This window comes from Hyperoodon ampullatus, assembly GCF_949752795.1.
Source record: "Hyperoodon ampullatus genome assembly, chromosome: 16".
NCBI classification, from domain to species: domain Eukaryota; kingdom Metazoa; phylum Chordata; class Mammalia; order Artiodactyla; family Ziphiidae; genus Hyperoodon; species Hyperoodon ampullatus.
The window spans coordinates 2976181-2996043 of NC_136929.1; the positions used below are offsets into that span (position 1 = coordinate 2976181).

Below are 19863 nucleotides of genomic sequence, written 5' to 3' on the forward strand. Positions count from 1 at the left end.
GCCACCCCGCGTCCACCGCTGTGGGGCTGGCACCGACTGATCCTGCGGGCGCGGCCCCGGGCAGCAGGTCAGCACCCGTCAGGCGCCGCGCGGACGGCCTGGCTGTCCCGGCAGCCGCCTTAACTTTGTCACTGATCTTCCTGACCCTGAAAGGCAGGGGGTTCCTGTTATACAGATGAGGAAGCCCGTTCAGAAGCTGACCTGCTACAAGGGGCCCAACCCGTGAGCAGTGGAGTCAGGAGCCCAGAGGGCGGGCGGGCCCCTGACACGGGACAGGCAAGCGGGGCCGCTCAGTACTCGGGGCAGCTGTCCGGCCGGAGCCCGACCCGGCCACCAGATGTGCTTCGGAGCTGGTCTCCTGGCAGTGTCCTCAGCTGGAGCTAGAGAGTGCCCGGGTTTGCAAAGGACAACGGGCCCTTAACTGCTTTCTCAAGCAAAGGGACTCAGGGCAGAAACACAACAGTTCCCGTGTCAGCTACTTGCGGGCTTAGTACTTCATTTTAACGGTACTGGTGGGCAGTGGTGAAAACCATACCATTAGACAGACGGGCTTACGTGTTCTTATCTCCCTAGTATCTGAGACTGTCCTCACTCAGGAGTAAGTTGAAAGGTGGATTCTGGCTGTTTAAGAAAAAAATACGAAAGTCTCCCTTGAAGTAAACCAGATCTGCTTTTTAATAGAGACCGTGATCTCGGCGTAATTTCCCAAAGGAGAAAATGTCCATGACACTTAAACTCTTCTACAGTTAGATATGAAATAACAATGGTAAACATTTTAAAGGAAATCTTGAAAGTCCACGACTATTTAGAGGAAGTGGGACCTTTCTGTGGGGAGGTTTCTGACCACAGAGCAGGAGTCACTGGGGAAGGACAGACGGCCAGGCCAGGCCCCGCCCCACAGAAGGCGGCACCGACGCCCGAGAGTGCACTCAAGCGCACGTGCTGTAACCAGCCCCGCAGAGAGGTGACGGGAGACGGCCAGCTCTCGGGCCACGAAGAGAACTGCCCACACAGACGGCCGCGCCCAAACTGACCTGATGCGGATGGGACAACTCACTACAGTTTCAGAGAGAAAGACTTCAGAACGTTCCTGAAGCCACACCCACTCTCGAAGCAGAGGGACCCGCCGTCCTGTTCCGTGAGCAGGCGTGAGGGCAGTGTTGGTGCCCCCCACCTGGGTGCCGCCTCCCGCCCGACCCTGGGACCCCAGGCGTCCCTCCCACTCCCGTGTGCCGCGCTGGGGCCTGTCAGCCAGCACCCGACTGGTGCACAGGCCAGGGGAAGTGGGAGCTTGAGGGACCCCAGAGGCCCTACCTACGCACTCAGGGGTCAGGGTCCCATTCGCTTCCCTTCTGTCATCTTCCCAGCTGCCTCCAAAAGGGTTTCCAAGTTCGAAAAGATTTCTCATTATTCTGAAGTATTTCAACCAATTGACCAAAAGAAGCAACGCTTAGTATTTCTGCCCAGATGTGTCCAACCGAATCACAGTTCAAAAAGAAACAAAAATGAGCTGAAGAATGAATGCCACATCCCTTCGAGGACCTCAGTTTAAAAAAGAAAACATCATTCGTGTAGACATTTGAAAATGAGCGATGGGATCCCCCCCGAGAGGACTACAGGAGGGGAACTTCCCGCAAACAGAAGAATCGCACAGCAGAAGCCCACGACCTCAGCTGAGCTGGTGACGGACGGTCTCGTTGTCTTGTGATTCTCTTCATTCTTTTCTGACGGACGGTCTCGTTGTCTTGTGATTCTCTTCATTCTTTTCTGATATTGTCCAGAAGCTGAGAAAAGTTCAGGAATACTCTGTTTCCTACACCTCCAAGCACACAGCAGTTGAGCCACAAAGTGCTACGTTCCAAGCTCTGACACTGTCTACGTCAACCCGCACGGCGCAGACTCACACACCTCCCAGCAGACTCGGATGGACCGGAGGTGGGTCCCGTCACAAACGCAGCTCCCCCGTCGGGGCCACCCCTCCGTCTGCACTGGCTGAGGTTTCGAAGAGTCTGCTGAACGCGGGCCCGAGCTCCCTGATCATGTCCGTGGTAGTGGTGGCGCGGCCGTGCTTCTGGAAGGCTTGGTGTGCGCACTGCCTGGTCAGCGCACAGGCACCAAAGGCAGCCACGAGGAGCGGGCCGAACCTGCGGGGGAGCGGCGTTAGCGGGGCGTCGTGGCCACCGAAGGCCCTCCCCGTCCCTCCTGTGGTCGCCCTGGGACCCACTCTGGGAAGTTCAGTCTAACGTGCCGCTGGGCCTATCAGAAATGCCCGTCCGCCTGGAGAAAGGTTAGGACGCAGCCACGTCCCGGCTGCAAGCCAGACGGGTGCTCGGTGCCTGTGCTCGGCCCTGGAAGACACTGGAGCCTGGGGACGAGCTGCTTGCTACATTCCTGGACCCATCACAGCCCCGCCTGCGCGCACACGCCCCGCAGGCCCCCTGGGCCACGTGTGCCGGGACCCTGCAGCCTGGCACCATCAGAGCCGCCAGGATGGGCACAGTGAGGAGGCCGAGGGCCCCGGGGGGTGCTGCCCGGGCTCACCCTCCGCCAGCGCCGGCGGACCCACTGCTCCGGGCGCTGCGCCCCGTGGACAGTCATCTCCCAGCACAGGCTCTGTCCCCGCCTGCGTGTCCCGAGGCACCGGTCTCGCAGAGCATGCGCTGCAGACCCCCCGAGCAGCACCCCCGACACCAGCAGGGACACCAGAGCCCCCGGGCGAGCGTCCTGGGACCAACTCCTGCCCTGGGGGCTCTTCTTCCACGAGACACCAGCACCTCGGCGGAATGTTCCAAGCAGCCACTTGTTTAACGTGCAACTGCTGAAACAGCACGGGAGGAACAAAGATGTGACTCACCCGTTGGTCTTCTCGGGGCCGGCCAGGAGGGCCCAGTGCGCCAGGACGCCCAGGGAGCCCGACAGGAGGTCCCCCTGCCCGCCACACCTGCGGCCGCTGCCCTCCTGGCTGCACGTGAGCGCTGCGGGGCGAGAGGACCGTGTGAGGGGCCGTGCTCCGTCACCTCGCCCCTCCCCGCCCGTCCTGACACGGCAGGCGGAGGCCCAGCTCCCCCGACCAGCACCGAGGGGTCTGCGGGGACAGGGTGGGCATGGCGCCCCCGGCCCAGGGCGCCCGCTTCACACGCCAGGAGACGCCCACGGCGCCAGCAGCGGCCCTGCCGGGACTTTTTCTGTGCCGTGCCGAGAAGTTTCTGTCTCTTGGGAAAACGTCTTAACCAGCTGCTACGCTCTCTCTGTTAGAGTCTAGAGCACCTTCCAGCGTCTGACCCACGGGCTTCAGGGCCACGCAGAGGAGACTCTGCGTCTCCTGTCCAGCACGTGACAGCGAGCGTGTGTGTGTGTGTGCGCACACTCCTTTCCGGGCACCGGTTCCGTGTGTACAGCTCCCTCATCAACGCGTGGCGGGCTCTTGCCTCCGGGGCAGACTTCGGTGACAGGAGGACTCGTCTGCAGGGAGCAGGGGCGTCACGCACCGAGCCCCGGTGCAGACGTGGGCGGGCCTGCTGGGCTCTGCAGCCACGCTCGGGGCCCGGGGGCTCCCGCCCCACCGGCGGCTCCTCGGGTGTCTCCGTTTTCCGGGCGTTTTTATAAAACAACAGGAAGCAGTAAAAGACTCAAGCAACTGCATCGGTGCCTCAGGTGAGGCGGCAACGGGCCTGCAGGGTCTCCCGCTGCCCGGAGCCTCCGCTCGGGGCTCTCCTTGCACAGCACAGACAGAAGTGCACCCTGTACCCGGTGTCGACCAGGACCAGCACGCGTCACTGCCGCCTCCCTTTGCAGAACAGCGAGAAACAAGACAAAAACGGCCTTTCCAGAAGCGGTGGTTGACACGCTCACCAGGGAGTCCCTCTCTGGGGGGTAAGTGTGCACGTGTGCCCGTGTGTGACCGACCGTGTGTGAACAGGAGGTCCTCCTGGGGCTGGTGCCCCGCGTGGCCGGCCGGCACGCGGTGTGAAGCCCTCGGCCACTCACCCTGCTCGCCGTCAGAGATCACGTCCCGCTCCCCTTTCTGGACCACGGTGATGTTGCCCAGGGCCCGGCTGAGTCTCAGCACAGCTCCGCAGCGGTCCCTGCCGTCCAGGGGGTCTCCCAGCTACGACGGAGGACAACACACAGACACAGTTGTCATCAGACACGGGAAGAGCCCATCCACCCTGATCCCGCCTCATCCGGGGAAGGGCCCTCCGGGCACCTGCCGACGGCCGAGCTCGGGCCCCACGTGCAGAGACGTCTCCGCCCACCAGCGGGAGGGAGGCCCAGAGTTAGGACTACTGGCCCACGGCTGGGATTGTAAAGGTTTGTGAGAGATGCGACTTGGAGTGATGACGAGCAGACATTCGCGGGCACGAATACGTGAGGACGCTGGGCTCACGTACACAGCTGACCCTCGAACAACGCTGGTGTGAACCGCGAGGTCCCACTTACCTGTGGGTTGTTTCCCACGGTACACACCGCAGCCCTACACAATCCGAGGTCGGCTAAATCCACGGATGCGGGACCAAGGACACGGGGAACCGCGCACCCGGAGGGCCGACTGGGAATCACTCAGAACTTTGACAGCGTGCAGCCTTCAGCGCCCCTAACCCACGCTGTTCAAGGGTCAGCTGTATTATTTTATTTCGTCCTCACAAACCCTACGACGCAGATTCCATCATGCCCCACATTTTACAGAGGCAGGGGCAGGGATGGAGTGATCCGCTCAGGGTGCACGGTGGCAGGAGGGCAGGCTGAGCCCAGAGGCCACCTTTCATCCACACAAAGACACGCTAACTGGAAGATGCCCCGTCGTTACACGCACCCGGAATGCACCTGTCCACCCTCCTCTGCACGTCTGTCCCCGCAGGTGCACCGCAGGACGAGCCAGGGCAGAGCCGCAGGGCGCACCCCTCACCCCTGCCCGGGACGTCAGCCGACTCACCACAGCCTCGGCGAGTCTGCTGAACTCCATGTGGTTGGGGGTGAGAACCGCCTTCTGGTAGCCTTGGATGAGGGCTGGCTGCTGAGCGACCAGCCACAGCCCATCCTGCAGACGAGGACTCACGTCACTGCGAGGCCGCGGGGGCCCCTGGGAGGAGGGGACAGGAGAGGAGGCCACACTCACCGCGTCGAGGACGATGGGGATGCCCCTGGTCTTGGACGCTTCTAAAATGCCCTGCAAGGAAAGGAAGCCAGGCTGAGCAAGAAGCCCGTCACCTCTCAGAGAGGGTAAAAGAAACCGAGCAGTTCCTGACGGACTTCATCAGGCCATCAACCAACAGACAGGAAATAAGAAAGCAAATGCATAAAATAATCAGAAAAGAGACTTTGTAAGGCAGGGCCCTGGGAACTCTGAAAACAAGATCCCATGGGACCGTCACGCAGTGCTGGGTCCCAGGCCAGCCCACGAAGGACAACCCTGAGCCGGCACCTCCAAATTTCCAATAGATACTAGCCCTCGGGATTTGGAGCTGAGAGACCTGAAGTCTCGGGAATTCCCCAACTCCTCAGTTTTTATCTATTTCTCATAAGTAACACTTCACGTGTTTTCAAATGAGTGACCGTAGTAATGAACAGTGAATCACTTCGCTCTGAGAATGCTACACTAAAAGTTTGAGGTTGATATGTGTGTCTGATCAACATGACTGCTGATTATTATGCACCAGTACTTCATGACAAGGGCATTTACGGCAACAGCATGAGAGGAGGACTTCTACCCGACAGACACTGGGTAACAGAAAACGTCAGAAGAGAACGCTGAACGAGATACGTGACGAGCAGGGATGATTTAAAACACTGGGAGCTAAGCCCACGTCCGTAATGTAGTAGCGAGGAGTCAACCTCACCCAGCACGGCTGCCCTGCCCGGCGGCCTCGGTCGCACCCGCCGACGCCGGTCCGAGTGCTGCGAGTGTGCCCAAAAGCCCCTTCGGTGGAGGGTCAGGGTACGGGGCCCGCGGAAGGCTCTCTCCTTCGTAAACAGTGGAAATGCTCTGTCTGCTCGCCCCGAGTCGGGCGTTACCGTGAGAACCAATTCAGGTTTTCTGAGTCTCTGTACTTTCCTACTAGAGTTTTACGAAGACAGTGGCCCAGTGAATGTTCAGACCCGGGAAACGTGAGCCGACACCACGGGGAGCACATAAGTAACATCACACAGCGTGACACTCGGCCTCCTGACGCAGAGAACGGAGGGCTGGTCTTGCTTCCACGGCTCAGAGGGCCTGTGCACTTGACGCTGTCACGGTCACGGCATCTGGAGGGTCAGCGCCACCAGCACACGCCGTGACGAGGCAGCAAGCCCTGCACACACACACACACACACACATCCGGACAGCAATCTGACCTGATGGAAGAACGGGCAAAGGAAGGAGCCGGCCACACACAGGTCAGGAGGGGCTGAAGTGGAACAAGGAGCTTTCTACACACGAGGAGGGGGCGTGAGGGGTGGCAGCCCCCCAGAGCACATCCTGGCAAGGGCAGCCCTCGCTGGAGAGCAAACCGCTACAAGCCTCTGGAGACACCCGGGAGCATCTCTCAGAAACGCTTCCGTTTCGCGCCGTGCGGCTGGACCCCGCTGACCCCACTCTGGCAGCTCCATCTCAGGCCCTGCCCTTTCCCCTCCCCGCGTGAGTGACTGAGCTCTAGCCCACTGGCCAGGAATGCGCCCAAGCCGGACAAGTTCCCTATCGACTTGACCATCTTTCTCTGATATGAAAACTGGAGGAGTGCCTCTGCAGAGACCCCCCCTGGGCGGGGGGATAAAGTCCAGTTCCCATCAGTGCAGACATGCGTCTCACTTGGGGGTCAGATTCGTTTTTCAGAAATCCCCTTGGACCCTTTCCATGCAGCCAGGGACACCTGGGTCATCTTCCACCCGATCCTGCCTGTATGTCAGTCCCCACGTAAACTTCAGAACTGCACTTCACTCAGTTGCCTGCTTTGTTTTTTGGTCTCAAAAGTTCCTTCTCAGTTCAGAGGATGTTATTCAGTACCTCCACCTTCCACAGATACTCTTTGATTCAGCAATGGAACTTGTATAAATTTATCCTAAAGAAAACACCCAAGAGAAACAAATAGATATACAGAAATGTTCAAGGCATCACTAATAGAAAAAAAATGCTGTCAACAGCCGAAATGAACTAGTTAAATACATTACAGCATATTATGATGAGGCTATTAAAAATAATGAACATCTGCATACTCTGCCAGGAAAAGTCTCCAAGACACATGCATCAAGGAAAACAACAAGCTGCAAAAGAGCACAGATACCAGGCGGGTCGGTCAAGATGCTACGTCCTACCTCCACAAACTCTGGTTCAAAACCAGCTTATGAACTGGAAGACTCAACACTGTTAAGACGGCAGCGACCCCCAAACTGACCTAGAGATTCAAGGTGACCCCTACCCAAATCCCAGCTGTCCATTCTGCAACTGACAAGCTGATCCTAAAACTCATGGAAACTCACGGGACCCAGAATAGCCAAAACAATGCTGGAAAGAAGAAAGTTGGAGGACCCCCACTTTGCGATTTCAGAACTTACTGCACAGACACAATGATCAAGACAGTGTGGTCACTGGCACGAGGACAGCTGTACAATCGATGGCACAGAAAGGAGAGCCCAGAAGTCAACCCTCACATTGATGGCAACTGACTTCCAACAAGGATGCCCAGAGATTCACTGGCCCGAAGAAGTGCTGGGACAACTGGATATAAAACTGGACTGGACCCCTTCCTTAACACCACATACAAAACTTAACTCAAAAGGGACCACAGAGCTAAAAGAATAAAGCTCTTAAGAGAAAACATAGGAGTATATCTTGCATCAAGCAAAACCCTTAGACAAGACACCAAACGGAGTTGTCGTATGATCCAGCTTCTCCAGTCTAGGTATATACCCCATAGAAATAAAAACATAAATCCACAAAAAACCTTGTAAATGAGTGCTCACAGCAGCACTATTTGTAATAGCCAGGAAGTGTAAACAACCCAAATGTCCATCAGTTGACAAGTGGATTTTAAAAACGCGGTCCCTCCATACAACGGCCTATCACACAGCAACAGAAGGCATGAAGCGCTGACAACCTGCCACAACAGGGTGAGCCTTGACATTACAAGACACCACACACCGCATGATGCTGCTCCTACGAAGGTCCAGGATTCCAGAAGAGGCCAATCCACCGAGACACAAAGTAGATTAGTGGTCGCCAGGGGTGGGGAGGCTGGGAGCAAGTGCTAACAGGTACGGGGCTTCTTTCTGGGGTGATGAAAATGTCCTAAAACGGACTGTGGTGATGGCTGCAAACTCCATAAACATACTAGAAGCCACTGAATTGTACACTTTAATGAATGCGGCAGAGGTTACTGCAGCCTCGTTTCAAGAACTGCCACAGCCACCCCAGCCTTCAGCAGACGGCAGCGTGGAGGCCAGACCCTCCACCAGCAAAACAGCGATGTCTCACTGAAGGCTCAGATGGCGGTCAGCACTTTTCAGTCACAAAGTACTTTTAAATTGAAGTACCTACACTGTTTTTTAGACATAATGCTATTGCACACATAATAGACTACAGTATAACACAAACGTAACTTCATCTCCACTGGGAAACCAAAAAATTCACGTGACTGGCTTTATGACGAGAATTCGCTTTATTGCAGTGGTCCGGAACCGAACTCCGTATCTCCAAGGTGAGCCCGTGCAGAAGTACAGTGAAATAATCACCAGTCAAGCTAACCCACACAGCCACCACCTCCCCCGGGGGAGGACGTAACCTCTCCCCACCCCCGACCCCCGCGCCCGCCCGGCAGCCGCCCTCTTCCTCTCTGCTTCTACGAGCTCTCACGTGTTCTGACTCCACCCAGAAGTGAGACCGCGCAGTGTTTGTGCTGCCGCACCTGGCCTCCTTCACTTAGCATCACGTCCTACGGAGGGTACATGTTTTAACCAAACCGTTCGAAACAGGCAGTAGTAAACGGACCAGCTCTCGACACTAAAGTTGGAAACACGTTTCCTGGTCCATTCCATCCCCAGTCACCTGTCACGGCTACTGTTTCTCCTCAGTGATAATTCATGGGCTTGAAGAAAGTGAAGTTTCCAGCCCCAGCTTTCACCCTAAAGGCTGGAAAGATTTTCTGTGGAAGGGACCCTTAAGATTCACGTTCTCACTGACTTCTGGTAAAGCAAACACACGTCTGCCTTTTAAAACGTTCTTTACCCACAGACGGCTAGGAAAGTCCAACCAACACTCACAGCACCCTACACCTTTTTTCCCTTGAGCTTTTGTTCAGTTTAACTCAAAAAGCAGAAGCTGAGCCTAGAGCCCCTCCAGCTGCTGAAACGAGGGTGGCAAATCAGGTTCACTGTGACCGCGAGGCCCCTCGAGGCACGTGGCCGACACCTGCCAGGGCTGGAGCTGGGGCAGGCGGTCTGGGGGCACTGAGAAGGGCCCCAAAGAGGGCAGGGAGAGCTCAGCAGGTCCCCGAGATGTGTCCCCTCGGAGAGTGACACCAAGGCAGCGTCGGAGGACCTGGGCAGCGGGCGCACACAGAATGCGGGGTTGGTGTGCCATCCGAGCTATTTTCCCTGATCCAGGAGAGTATTTATTTCTATTTCAACTTTTTGAGGCCAAAAAGTTAGTTTCATCTTTTTAGATTAAAGCAGGCATAAAGTTTCGGTAATGAGGAAGAGCAGAAATGATCAACGAAAAAGTAAACGAATGCACGTGTACACACGAGGGTGAACTAGGGTCTCCTGCCCACTCCCCCCCCAACCCAGCGCCGGCTACGCTGGCTTTAGCTAAAAAGGACGGCAGGGGACAGAAGAGAGTGCAAAGGCAGCAGAACAACTGGCCCGTGGGGTCCAAGGCCCAGGGATTTCTAGACCAGTGAGGACCTCAGGTGGTCAGAGAAGCACCAGGTTAAGAAATTAAACTAACAAGGGCTTTCAAGAGGACCCGCTGACGACACAAAGCTAGAACCACCGGAACACCTTTCATGTCTCTCTAAGCGCACAACTTATAGCAACGGTGAAGTCGCCAGAACAACCCAGAAGCACCCTCTCCCACTGGCTCACTGTGACAGACTCCCACTGGGCCTGCTGTTCCGTGCGCCCAACCGGGCACCATGCAGAGCGCTTCACAAAGCGTGGCCCTCGGCCAGCCCCGGGGGGGCCCTGTGCCCTTACAGCGGGCACCAGGAGCAGGCTGCCAGGGGTCCCCAGCAGAAAGGGGTCGCGGGGAGGCGACTGCGAGCCTGAGCGCACGCCTGGCCACTGCTAACCCCGCTCAGCCCGGATGCTGGGACTTTCGTCACGTCGGGCCCCATGGAGACTTCCTCGGCCACAGCCTGAGACCAGAGCCCCAGGAGCGAGAGAGGGCGCCGTTCAGCGGGGCCCTGCTCTGGTTTAAGCGCATCCCTACCTTTACGCCCAGTGGCTCCTCTATCCCCCAGACCACGTTCTATCCGTCTCAACTCCTCCTCCAAGACGCACACAGAGCAATAACGGAAAATGCAGTTCCGTCAGACTCCCCCGATCTAAGGGCCGAGCCTGTGGGAACAGGCGTGGTTAATAATTCTACACGTTACCTTGACGTTTTCGAGAAGAACGTCGTCTCTGCCTAAGCCAGGCCCTACGACCAGGGCGTGCAGTCGGGGCAACCACTTTTCCACATCTTGGACGGCACTGGGGCTGTCACTAAAAAAGCAAAAGAAGGGCAAAGCGGCTTGAAATGTTCATCTTTTGTTTATTAATGAAAGTACAGATTTTTCCAGCTTTTCCCCCAGTGTCCTTTTCTTGTTCCAGGACCCCAGCCAGGACCCCACCATAGTTGTCTAGCTTTCAACATTCAGATGCCCGAGAGCATTCTGCTAAGTGAAATGAGCCCAAGAAACACAAATAGCGTATGCTCTTATACGGGGGACCTTTAAAGCAAACAAACAAAACAAAAAAACCGCAAAAACACAACACCAAACTCACCCATAGAGAAGAGACTGCCGGTTGCCAGCAGCTGGCGGGGTTGGGGGGGACTTCTGGGTTTTGTTTTTGTTTGTTAAAGAGCCACAGAGCACCGACACGGGCTGCAATGTGGACAACGCTCGAGAACAGGATGCTAAGTAAAGAAGGCAGACACAAAAGACCTCACAAATGTCTGATTCCATGCATAAGAAATGTTCAGAAACCAAGCAGAGGAGAGGTCGCCTCAGGCTGGGGTGGCGATGGGGAGGGGCTTCCGTCTGGGAGTGGTGGGAGTGTTCTAAGATGATCTGTGACGTAACAACCTGGTGAGCACACCACAAACCACCGTACAATTAAAGTCAGTGGATTTTATAGTGAATCATATCCCAGTAAAGCAGTTCCCTACACACACACTAGCAACAGTCCCGGGAGCAATGGTGGAGAGAGACATTAACATCCAAGGACTGATGGGGGGTCTGAGACGGCTGCAGGGAGGAGGGCTACTGGGTCAGTGGGTGTGAGTTTCAAAGGAGCTGGAGGTTTTGGAACGAGAGGTGATGGTCTGGGAGGACGCACATCCCACCTCCAGACCCAGTGGCTGGGGGAACGAAGGAAAAGCCACCTCCACTTAGGAGGCTCGCAGGGGAAGCCATCCCCTCCGGGGACAAGCAGACAAGAGAAGGAGGGAGCGGCAGAGGCAGGAAAGTGCTGTTTTACGGGAAATGACGACGAGCAGCCTGGCTGAACAGAGACCAGGAGCCAGTGTGGCGGGATGTGGGGGCAGCAGAGGCATATACTCCTGGGGATGAAACTCAAGCACGGGACCTCTCACTTGCTGGGCCCCTTCCCAGGCCCCGGGAGGGACCCCAGCAGTTTACTCGAGTGGTCCGCGTGTCTCTGAGTCAAATGGAACTTCCTTCCCATCAGAAATAGAGTCAATAATGCGGGGTATATAGTCATGATCATACTACACTTTTTCTTTTTTTTAAATAAGACTCACGGGGGGAAAATACGTGAAACACGCTAAAATAAGACACGATGACTCATTTCAAAATGACCTGTGCCAGTCTGGTTCCATCACACAGGTGCACAGATGCAGTGCGGGCTGCACTCCTGCATACGGTGCAGACGTCCCCACCTCAGGCCTGTGGGGAGGCGTGTGCCCGGCGGCGCCCTGACCCCCCGCGACATCAGGAGCCCTCCTTAGGACCAGACCTGACGGCTGTGCGCGACTCTGAGGCCCGGCCGCCACTCTCAGGGCCCACAGGCTACCAGATGGCCCGCCCCGGCCCCCAGCAGCCCTGCTCGGGCTGCCGGCGACCCCGCACTGGGAGCCAGCCGTCTCCAGCTCCAAGCAAGGGCTCTTCCAGGACCGTCCGCAAAGCTCTCCACTAGGCCCCAGGACACCCTTTGGGCCCCTCCCGTCTGCTCCCAGCCACCAGCGCGCCGGGCCCTCCCGACCCACACACAGCTTCACCTCCTGGTTTAAACGCAGCCCACGTGCTGACAACTCCCAGATCTAGGCTCCCCTGCCCACCCCACGGCGACCAGCCACGTCCGCCGGCACATCAGCAGGCCATGGAGATGACAACCTGCTCAGCCCACACCCTGGTGGCTTCCCCACACGCCTCTCCTGCCCGGTCTCACATCCCGCCCGCCGGGGCCCCACTCACAGAACTGGGTGAACGATCAGCTCCGGGCTGTACGACTTGATCACAGGCGCGGCATCCTGGGTGGTGAACACGTGGGACAAGTCCGCGCCCTGAGGAGGAGCACAGGAGGCCGGCTTAATGCAGGACTCGCCCGACAGACACTTAAGAGCACTGGTGGCTCTGGTACAACCGTGCGAATCCCGCAGCACTGTCCACAAAAGAAAAGCACCCACTGCCGCAGGTAACCCACAGCCAGGAGGTGGCTGAGAGGCCTCCGGCCAGCGGCAGAGCCTAAGAAAGGCCTGGAAAGAGAGGCGGACTTCTGCTGCCGCCAAAGAGGCAGGTGGCCCCGCCGGCTCAGGTGGCATCACTATGAGGTCCGCAGGGAGTCCCTGTGCCACTGGGCCTTCAGGACTTGATCAAAACGCTGCCGTGACAACTGCCAAGGTTAAAAGAGGTCCACTGCTTATGCTAGGACGGAAAAGGCAGCCTGGATCACTGCGGTGAAGTACAATTCTAAAAAAAGTTTAGTTTAAAAGAAAATGAGTCCCAATCCAAGTTACTTTGTGGCTGCACAAGAAGTTAGGGTAGATTGAAAGGTACGTCTCTTACCATGATTACCCAAAATGTTATGCAGATTTCTCTGAATATTGAGAGAATATTCAGAAAACATTTGCTTCAGTCATATTTAAATAATCCAACTCTTTACTAGAAAAATCCTGAAAAAGAAGCTATGAACAAACATACCACTTTGAGAGCTGAGATTGCTGCAAAATAGGGGGCTCCAGTGTACCTAAAAAGAAGACATTTACAGTCAAAAACTTCTGAGAATGAGGCAAGCACACCAGGCTTATCAGTCAATTACACAGACACGCAGCACCCAGGCACGGCCCAACCCTCAGTAGGAGCTCGGGAAACACGGATCAGCTCCAGGAAAGTCAATCTTTCCTATGAGGCCTCTGAACCGTGTCAGGAGAGACAGATCCTGGCCAGGTGCCCCAAGGTCTCTCCGAAATGCGTATGTGCAAACTGCAGCACTGACGGATGGCTTCAGGGGGCCACACAGAGGTCAGACTTATCAAATTGTACATTTATAACATTTGCAGCTTGCCATATACCAACCAGACCTCAATAAAGCTGTTAAAAAATGGGTCTCCTAGTGTACAGTGGCTCGGCAAGATTTATATCAACAGAAAAAAAATGGTTTTTTTCTATACCAGGAATAACTGATTAGAATATATGATAGCATCTACCATATCAGCAAAAATCATAAAGCATCTAGGAATTAACCTTATAAAACACATGATAACTCTGTGGGGACATTTTAAAAACCTATTAAAGAATAGATGTACACTTGATGAGAGGACTTAATATTATAAAGACGACACCTCTCTCTAGACTAATATAGACACAGAAAGCACTTGACTTATCAGAAATGCACACAGACACAAGTAAGAGAAAATGCAACACCAACTGAACAAGACTGGGGCTCTGCTAGCAAGGAGGAGGGTAGGGATGTGTGTTAGGGGAAAAAACAAAGCAAAACAAAACAAAACCTGGAGGTCTGAGAAGACAGGGAGAGTCTCCCAAAGGCATCTGCAGAGAGAGACAGTGTGCTCGAGGTGACCACAGGCCGGAGCCCCTGGACTGGCTGGTGCCCCAAGGAGCAGGACCCACCCCCGAGAGCGACGGTGAGCAGAGGCAGCGGTCACCTCGGACATGGGGACAAACGAGAAGAGACTCGCACGCCTCCCTCCTGCTTCCACCCGCTTGCTCGGAAACGCCTGTACCTATGTTTAAGGGCACTTCAAGCACAGCAAGGGAAATCCGTGAACCTGACGTCAGATGAGTGACTGTAACTGTTACGTCAATCCCAGGGGTGAAGAAGAGCTTTGCTAACCCGAACAGGGAAACATGCTCAGGGCACGCTGCACGTGTGACAGTCTCCCCAGGGCAGAGCCACGAACTCGCCCGAAATGCCAAAGGACAGGACAGCGGACATACACACTCACCCCACAGTGTGAGTACAAGCCTCGCTAACAAAAGAAATACATCCCCCTCACTTAGAGCAGTCACTGTCACGGTGGGTAAAGAAACACAATCTAGCTACATGTTATTTTAATAAATACAGCCAACTACATGCTAAACTGTTGGAAATACAAGGCTAGGCAAAGAGCATATCAGTGCAAACAGAAAGGAAGCAGAAACTGAATGGTAACCAAGGTCGAATTTAAGTCAAAGGCAGCGGGTATCACAAGCAAGGACAAATTACAAATCTTTATGTGTCGACACAGCAGCATAATATATAAAACCAGAAGAGAAAAGAGGCCCCGGAAAAAAGCTAGGATCTGTCAAATTTCATAAGGAACTTCCAGGAATGTCTTTAAATTAAGAAAGGAAAGCGAGCAGATGCTGAGTGTCTTTACCTCGATTACAGAAGTAACACGGGCCCACAGTAACGACCGCCGTCAGTACAGAGCGCACAAAGTAAGAAGAAACAGCCTCACCCAACGGCGCCCCATGCTTTCTCTGCTACTCAATCAAACGTTCATCACTGAAAAATACTGCCAGAATATCAGAGGACACTTGGAAATGACCCCTGGGGTCCAACTGGACGGACAGAGGGACGACAGGTAGGCGAGCAGCCAGAGAGGGACGCTGAGTCCGCGCAACTTACTCTGGGCAGCCTCCCACCACGCCTATCCTCCCAGCTTGGCCTTTGTGCTTCCAGGCAGCCAGAGGCGGCACCACATTCCTCACCAGCTGCAAAGCAGCCTCCATGTCCGTTACTGAGCGTGCTGTATGCAGCGGAAATGCTCGATTTAAAACTGAAAAACAGGAAAATGTTCAGAAGGGTAAGTGTCTACCAGCATACATCAAAAACAGACTTGAACAAAATACCCCATTAATCAAAACACTTCCCAAAGCTGGCTTAATATGAATGCTGTAGATTTTTATCCAATGGTTTCGTCATTTCATTTCTATAAGCAAATGCTGTTCAGAAGTAACAACACAACATTACTAATACTGTTGCATGGACCAGATTTACTTCGAATGTATCAGACGTCTTGGAAGTCTACTTAAGCTTTCAGAAAGTTGGTTTTTTTGTTTTTTTTTTTTGGTAGTACGCGGGCCTCTCACTGTTGTGGCCTCTCCCGTTGCGGAGCACAGGCTCCGGACGCACAGGCTCAGCGGCCATGGCTCACGGGCCCAGCCGCTCCGCGGCATGTGGGATCTTCCCGGACCGGGGCACGAACCCGTGTCCCCTGCATCAGCAGGCGGACTCTCAACCACTGTGCCACCAGGGAAGCCCCAGAAAGTTTTTTTAACGCACTGTTACTTAATGAACTACACATATTTCATCGTAATCGTCCTTCAAGTTTATTAGGTCTCTTCTCCCCTTTGCTACTTTCCACGGGCTCTTCAAGCCAGACAGGTGGTCACGTTATTCCCAATTCATTTCCAGTCACGGTTCCAGCACTCAATCAGATACTAATCAACTAACCTGGAAATGGCGTTCTAAATAAGGAACACACCTTACACTGGGTTCAAAGTGGCATTTTAAAATAGTTTGATCATTGAATTGTCTATAAATAGCTAATTTTAATTGGCCTTTCTTGAAAAACTTCCTGTGTTGTATGTTTTGCCATATTATTAAAAATAGCTCAGCTGTGAGAGAAATCCTGGGTTCTGTAGAGCCCAATGTATGAACAGATAACAAAGCGCACATCTTCTCTAGAATTAAAGGATCTTTGCTGATACGAACAGCATTTTCACAAAAGAGGCATCCAATATTTTTATCTTCCCATTATCTCATCAGCAGAGGAAAACCAGACGTGGGTCACAAGTCCAAGTGAAGAACAGAGACTGACTCAGCTCCGTACATATGGTAAAACAGCTTTATCTTCTATCACTGTTACAATTTTACTTTTCACTCAGCGACGTTATTCAAGTAATTTTCTTTAACGAGTAGGTGTAAACGCCTCCTTAGCCGATATATCAGATGGATGCTTAGACCCCAAGATGTAAAAAGGATATTAATTACCATCCATCCAAACACCTTCCTACCTTCTTCCAAATCAACGCAAGATTAAAACTCCGAGCAGAATCGCCATAGCCCTTTGGCCGTGAAACAGCCCAAGTCTTGCTCAACCGTCAGTCCAGCCCCCGACGCCTCTGCTGCGGCCCAAGCTGACGCACAGCCGGGCCACAGAGGCGCTGACCTAACAGCGCAATCAGCTCTCACTCCCCGCCCCCGGCCCCAACCTCCCGCAGGCCCGCCTGCACCCCAGACTCGCAGCCACGCACTCTCTTCGCCACCGTGCACAGCGGCTGTGAGACACTCTTGCCTGGGCTCCCCGGCCGGCTGCAGGACAGGAACCGCAGCTGTCACAGGCGGATTTCAGGACGGCCCTGCTGACCGCTGACGAGCCGTCTGTGCGCTTACCGAGGTGCTTTGCCATGCATCTGTGTCAAACTTGAACACCCCTAGCATAACGTGACTGGTCAATGCGAGGATATCGGAGAATGGTCTCTCCTCCAAATGCCCCAGAACAATAAATACAGGTGCTTTTTAAAGTCTGGAAATTGTGAAGACAGAATCCAAGCTTACCAGCCACTCCCGGATCGTTCTGAGTCCCTTACAATGTTCTGGGTTTATTAGCTGCCATCACTTTAAGCAGCTAGCCACACACAGAGCATCCCAAGACCACCCCTGCACCTTCTGCCTCCACAGAATGAGGTACAGCCCCCACCTGTGACTTAAGGGCTGGACTCCCACCCTCAACCACCTGAAGCAGAGTCTGGCACAGAATAAGCCGCTCGATAAATGCCTGACGAAGTAACGGCATCTTGGCTCACTCTCCTCATTGGCAGCCAGTTTATCCTTCTTTTACAGACAAGGAAACTGACGCTCAGAGACAGACCTGTGAAGACGCTATGGTTAGGAACGGATAAGCCAGGGCAGAAGACACCATTTTACCAAAATGCTGCCATTTTCAGGCAGAAGAATTTTTTTTTAATCAAATAATCACGCCACCAACCAAAAGTCAAGTCAAATCCTTCTCAAATGCCTTCTGAAACCAGTTTGGGATGGGTAAAAAACATCGCTGTTGAGAAGTACAGCGTTTTCACCTTTTAACTGCAATTGTATGACTGCACAGCACAATCCACCCTGCTCATTAGCGTTTTGTTAACACTCACCTGAGATCAACACCTGTTAGAGGGCCAAAGGAAGGTCAGTTCAACTTCCCTATACTCCACAGAGAATCAAGTTTCAGCTGGCTTACTGACATGCACCATTTGGACTTATCCACAGAAATATTGAAATATAAACATCAAAGTTCTTAAGGATAAAAAGGCCTTGGCAAGAGGCAACTTGAAATTTATCCTAGTAAGTAATTTGTCTTCATACAATTCTGAATCTAGAAGAACAGGTCATACCTGTCTGGTTTTTGTTTGCTTTAAAGAAGTGTGGCTGAGAAGACTTAAGTAGATTTCTTCATTCTGGGCTGTTTTCTAGAATTACCTGCCACTCACAACTTTGCAATACCAATGTTTCTTGCTTTAATTTAATGTGAACCGTAGCTAATTTGGAACATGTGACAGCAATCTTTAAATTAACTGAGATGCTCTAAAGCTGGGATGGGAAGCCAGTTTTTGGTAAAAGCTCCGCAGTCCGGTCTAATAATGAAATCTCAAGCCGACTCAAAGAGAAATCTTGCTAACCAATCACGGAGTGTACGAATTTAAGACCAACTGCGACCGATAAAGTATCTCCGAACAAACTGGTGGCCAGAAGCGCCTGGGCTGGTGTGACTGAGTGAAGTGCAGAAGCTGAGGGGCCCCTCAATGCTCCTCAAATCTCCTGGAACTACGGTGCCCAAAACCAAACAGCCAAACCCCCCCTAACAGTTACTCTCCGTCCTGCCTGCTGCTAAGGACTACAGCCAAAACGCGTTTTACCATTTCAGCTACTTTCTGGCTGGGAACCTTGGCTCAGGGCCTCCTTCTTTACAAAACAGCAGCCTCTCCACGTTGTTGGGAGAAGTGAGATAATACAACACACTATCCAGCGGTTTGAAAAGTCTTAGGTACAATAATATCCGCAGGGCAAGAGAGGAAAACCATACAGGAGGAGATGGTGCTCCAAGTCGGACGCACTTGTCCCGTTTACGCCTGATTCTACACAGTCCGCTCTATTCAGCAGCCAAGGCCTGGCCGGGGTCCTCGGGGTCCCTCGGTTGACCCCTCCCCAGGTGGACCCAGGACCCGCGGCTCCGCGCGACCCCGGCCCCACGGCGGCGCCTCCCGCCCGGACCAGTAGCCCGCGGCCGAGTACCTGCGTCCAGCGGCGGCCCGTAGAGCACGAGCGCGGCCGAGAGCACCACGACAACGGCGGCGCCGGCAACCGCAGCCCCGGCCCCCGCCCGGGTGGCCATGGCCGGGAAAGCCATTATCGCGCTTACCTCCCAGGCAGCTCCTGACCGCCCCGCAGCCGGAACCCACAGCCATCCGCGGACTTCCGGTCTCCCGTCCGCCCCCGCGCGGCCGCGAGACTCACCGCCCTCGGCGGACTTCCGGTCTCCCGTCCGCCCCCGCGCGGCCTCGGGACTCACCGCCCTCGACTGACTTCCGGTCTCCCGGCCGCCCCAGCGCCGCCGCCGGAAGCGGGCGGCCGACTCCCAGTGGTCCGAGGTTCGGACTCGCTCCGCCCCCGGACTGGCCTCTGCAGGTCAAAGACGGCGGGCGACGGTCGGTTTCATCTAATTTAGGTCTCGGCTTAACTGTCGTCTTATCCGTGCGAATCCCTTCCTGCCCATTCTGTATAAGAGGATTCACACGCCCTCTCCCGCCATCCTGCACCCTTGCCCTGCTTTATTTTAATTCATAGCACTTTTCACTACTTGACATGTGCATTCATTCATTCATTCATTTTCAAAGGTCTAACCCTGACTAGACAGTTAGCTCCAATGGAAAAGCTTTATTTGTTCTGTGCTGTGTGCTCAGCACCTGGAACTGGGCACACAGTAGGTGCTTTTTCTCTCCATTGAGGTATAATTTACATGACAATAAGATTCACTAATTTTAAGTGTACAGTTTTATGAGTTTTAACAAATGTATATAATCAGGTAATCACCACCGCATGATTTAGAACATTTCTATCAACACACCCAAATCATGCTTTTGATGCTATTATTGTTATTTTTTAATTTTCAATTTTCATTTGTTCATTGCTTATATGTGGAAATACAGTTGATTTTTATATGCTGTC

At 54.0% G+C, this 19863-nt stretch overlaps 1 protein-coding gene across 1 annotated transcript; it reads right to left on the reverse strand.

The window, feature by feature from the left end:
* Nucleotides 1-657: 657 nt before the first annotated feature.
* On the reverse strand, nucleotides 658-19045 carry NAXD (NAD(P)HX dehydratase; the record flags this gene model as incomplete). Its single annotated transcript, XM_079721961.1, has 10 exons — nucleotides 658-2144; nucleotides 2855-2975; nucleotides 3988-4108; nucleotides 4934-5038; nucleotides 5117-5167; nucleotides 10569-10677; nucleotides 12612-12700; nucleotides 13338-13383; nucleotides 15268-15418; nucleotides 18931-19045. 10 exons carry the CDS (start codon nucleotides 19043-19045, stop codon nucleotides 1946-1948), a joined length of 1107 nt encoding a protein of 368 aa, XP_079578087.1. The 3' UTR covers nucleotides 658-1945.
* Nucleotides 19046-19863: the final 818 nt, after the last annotated feature.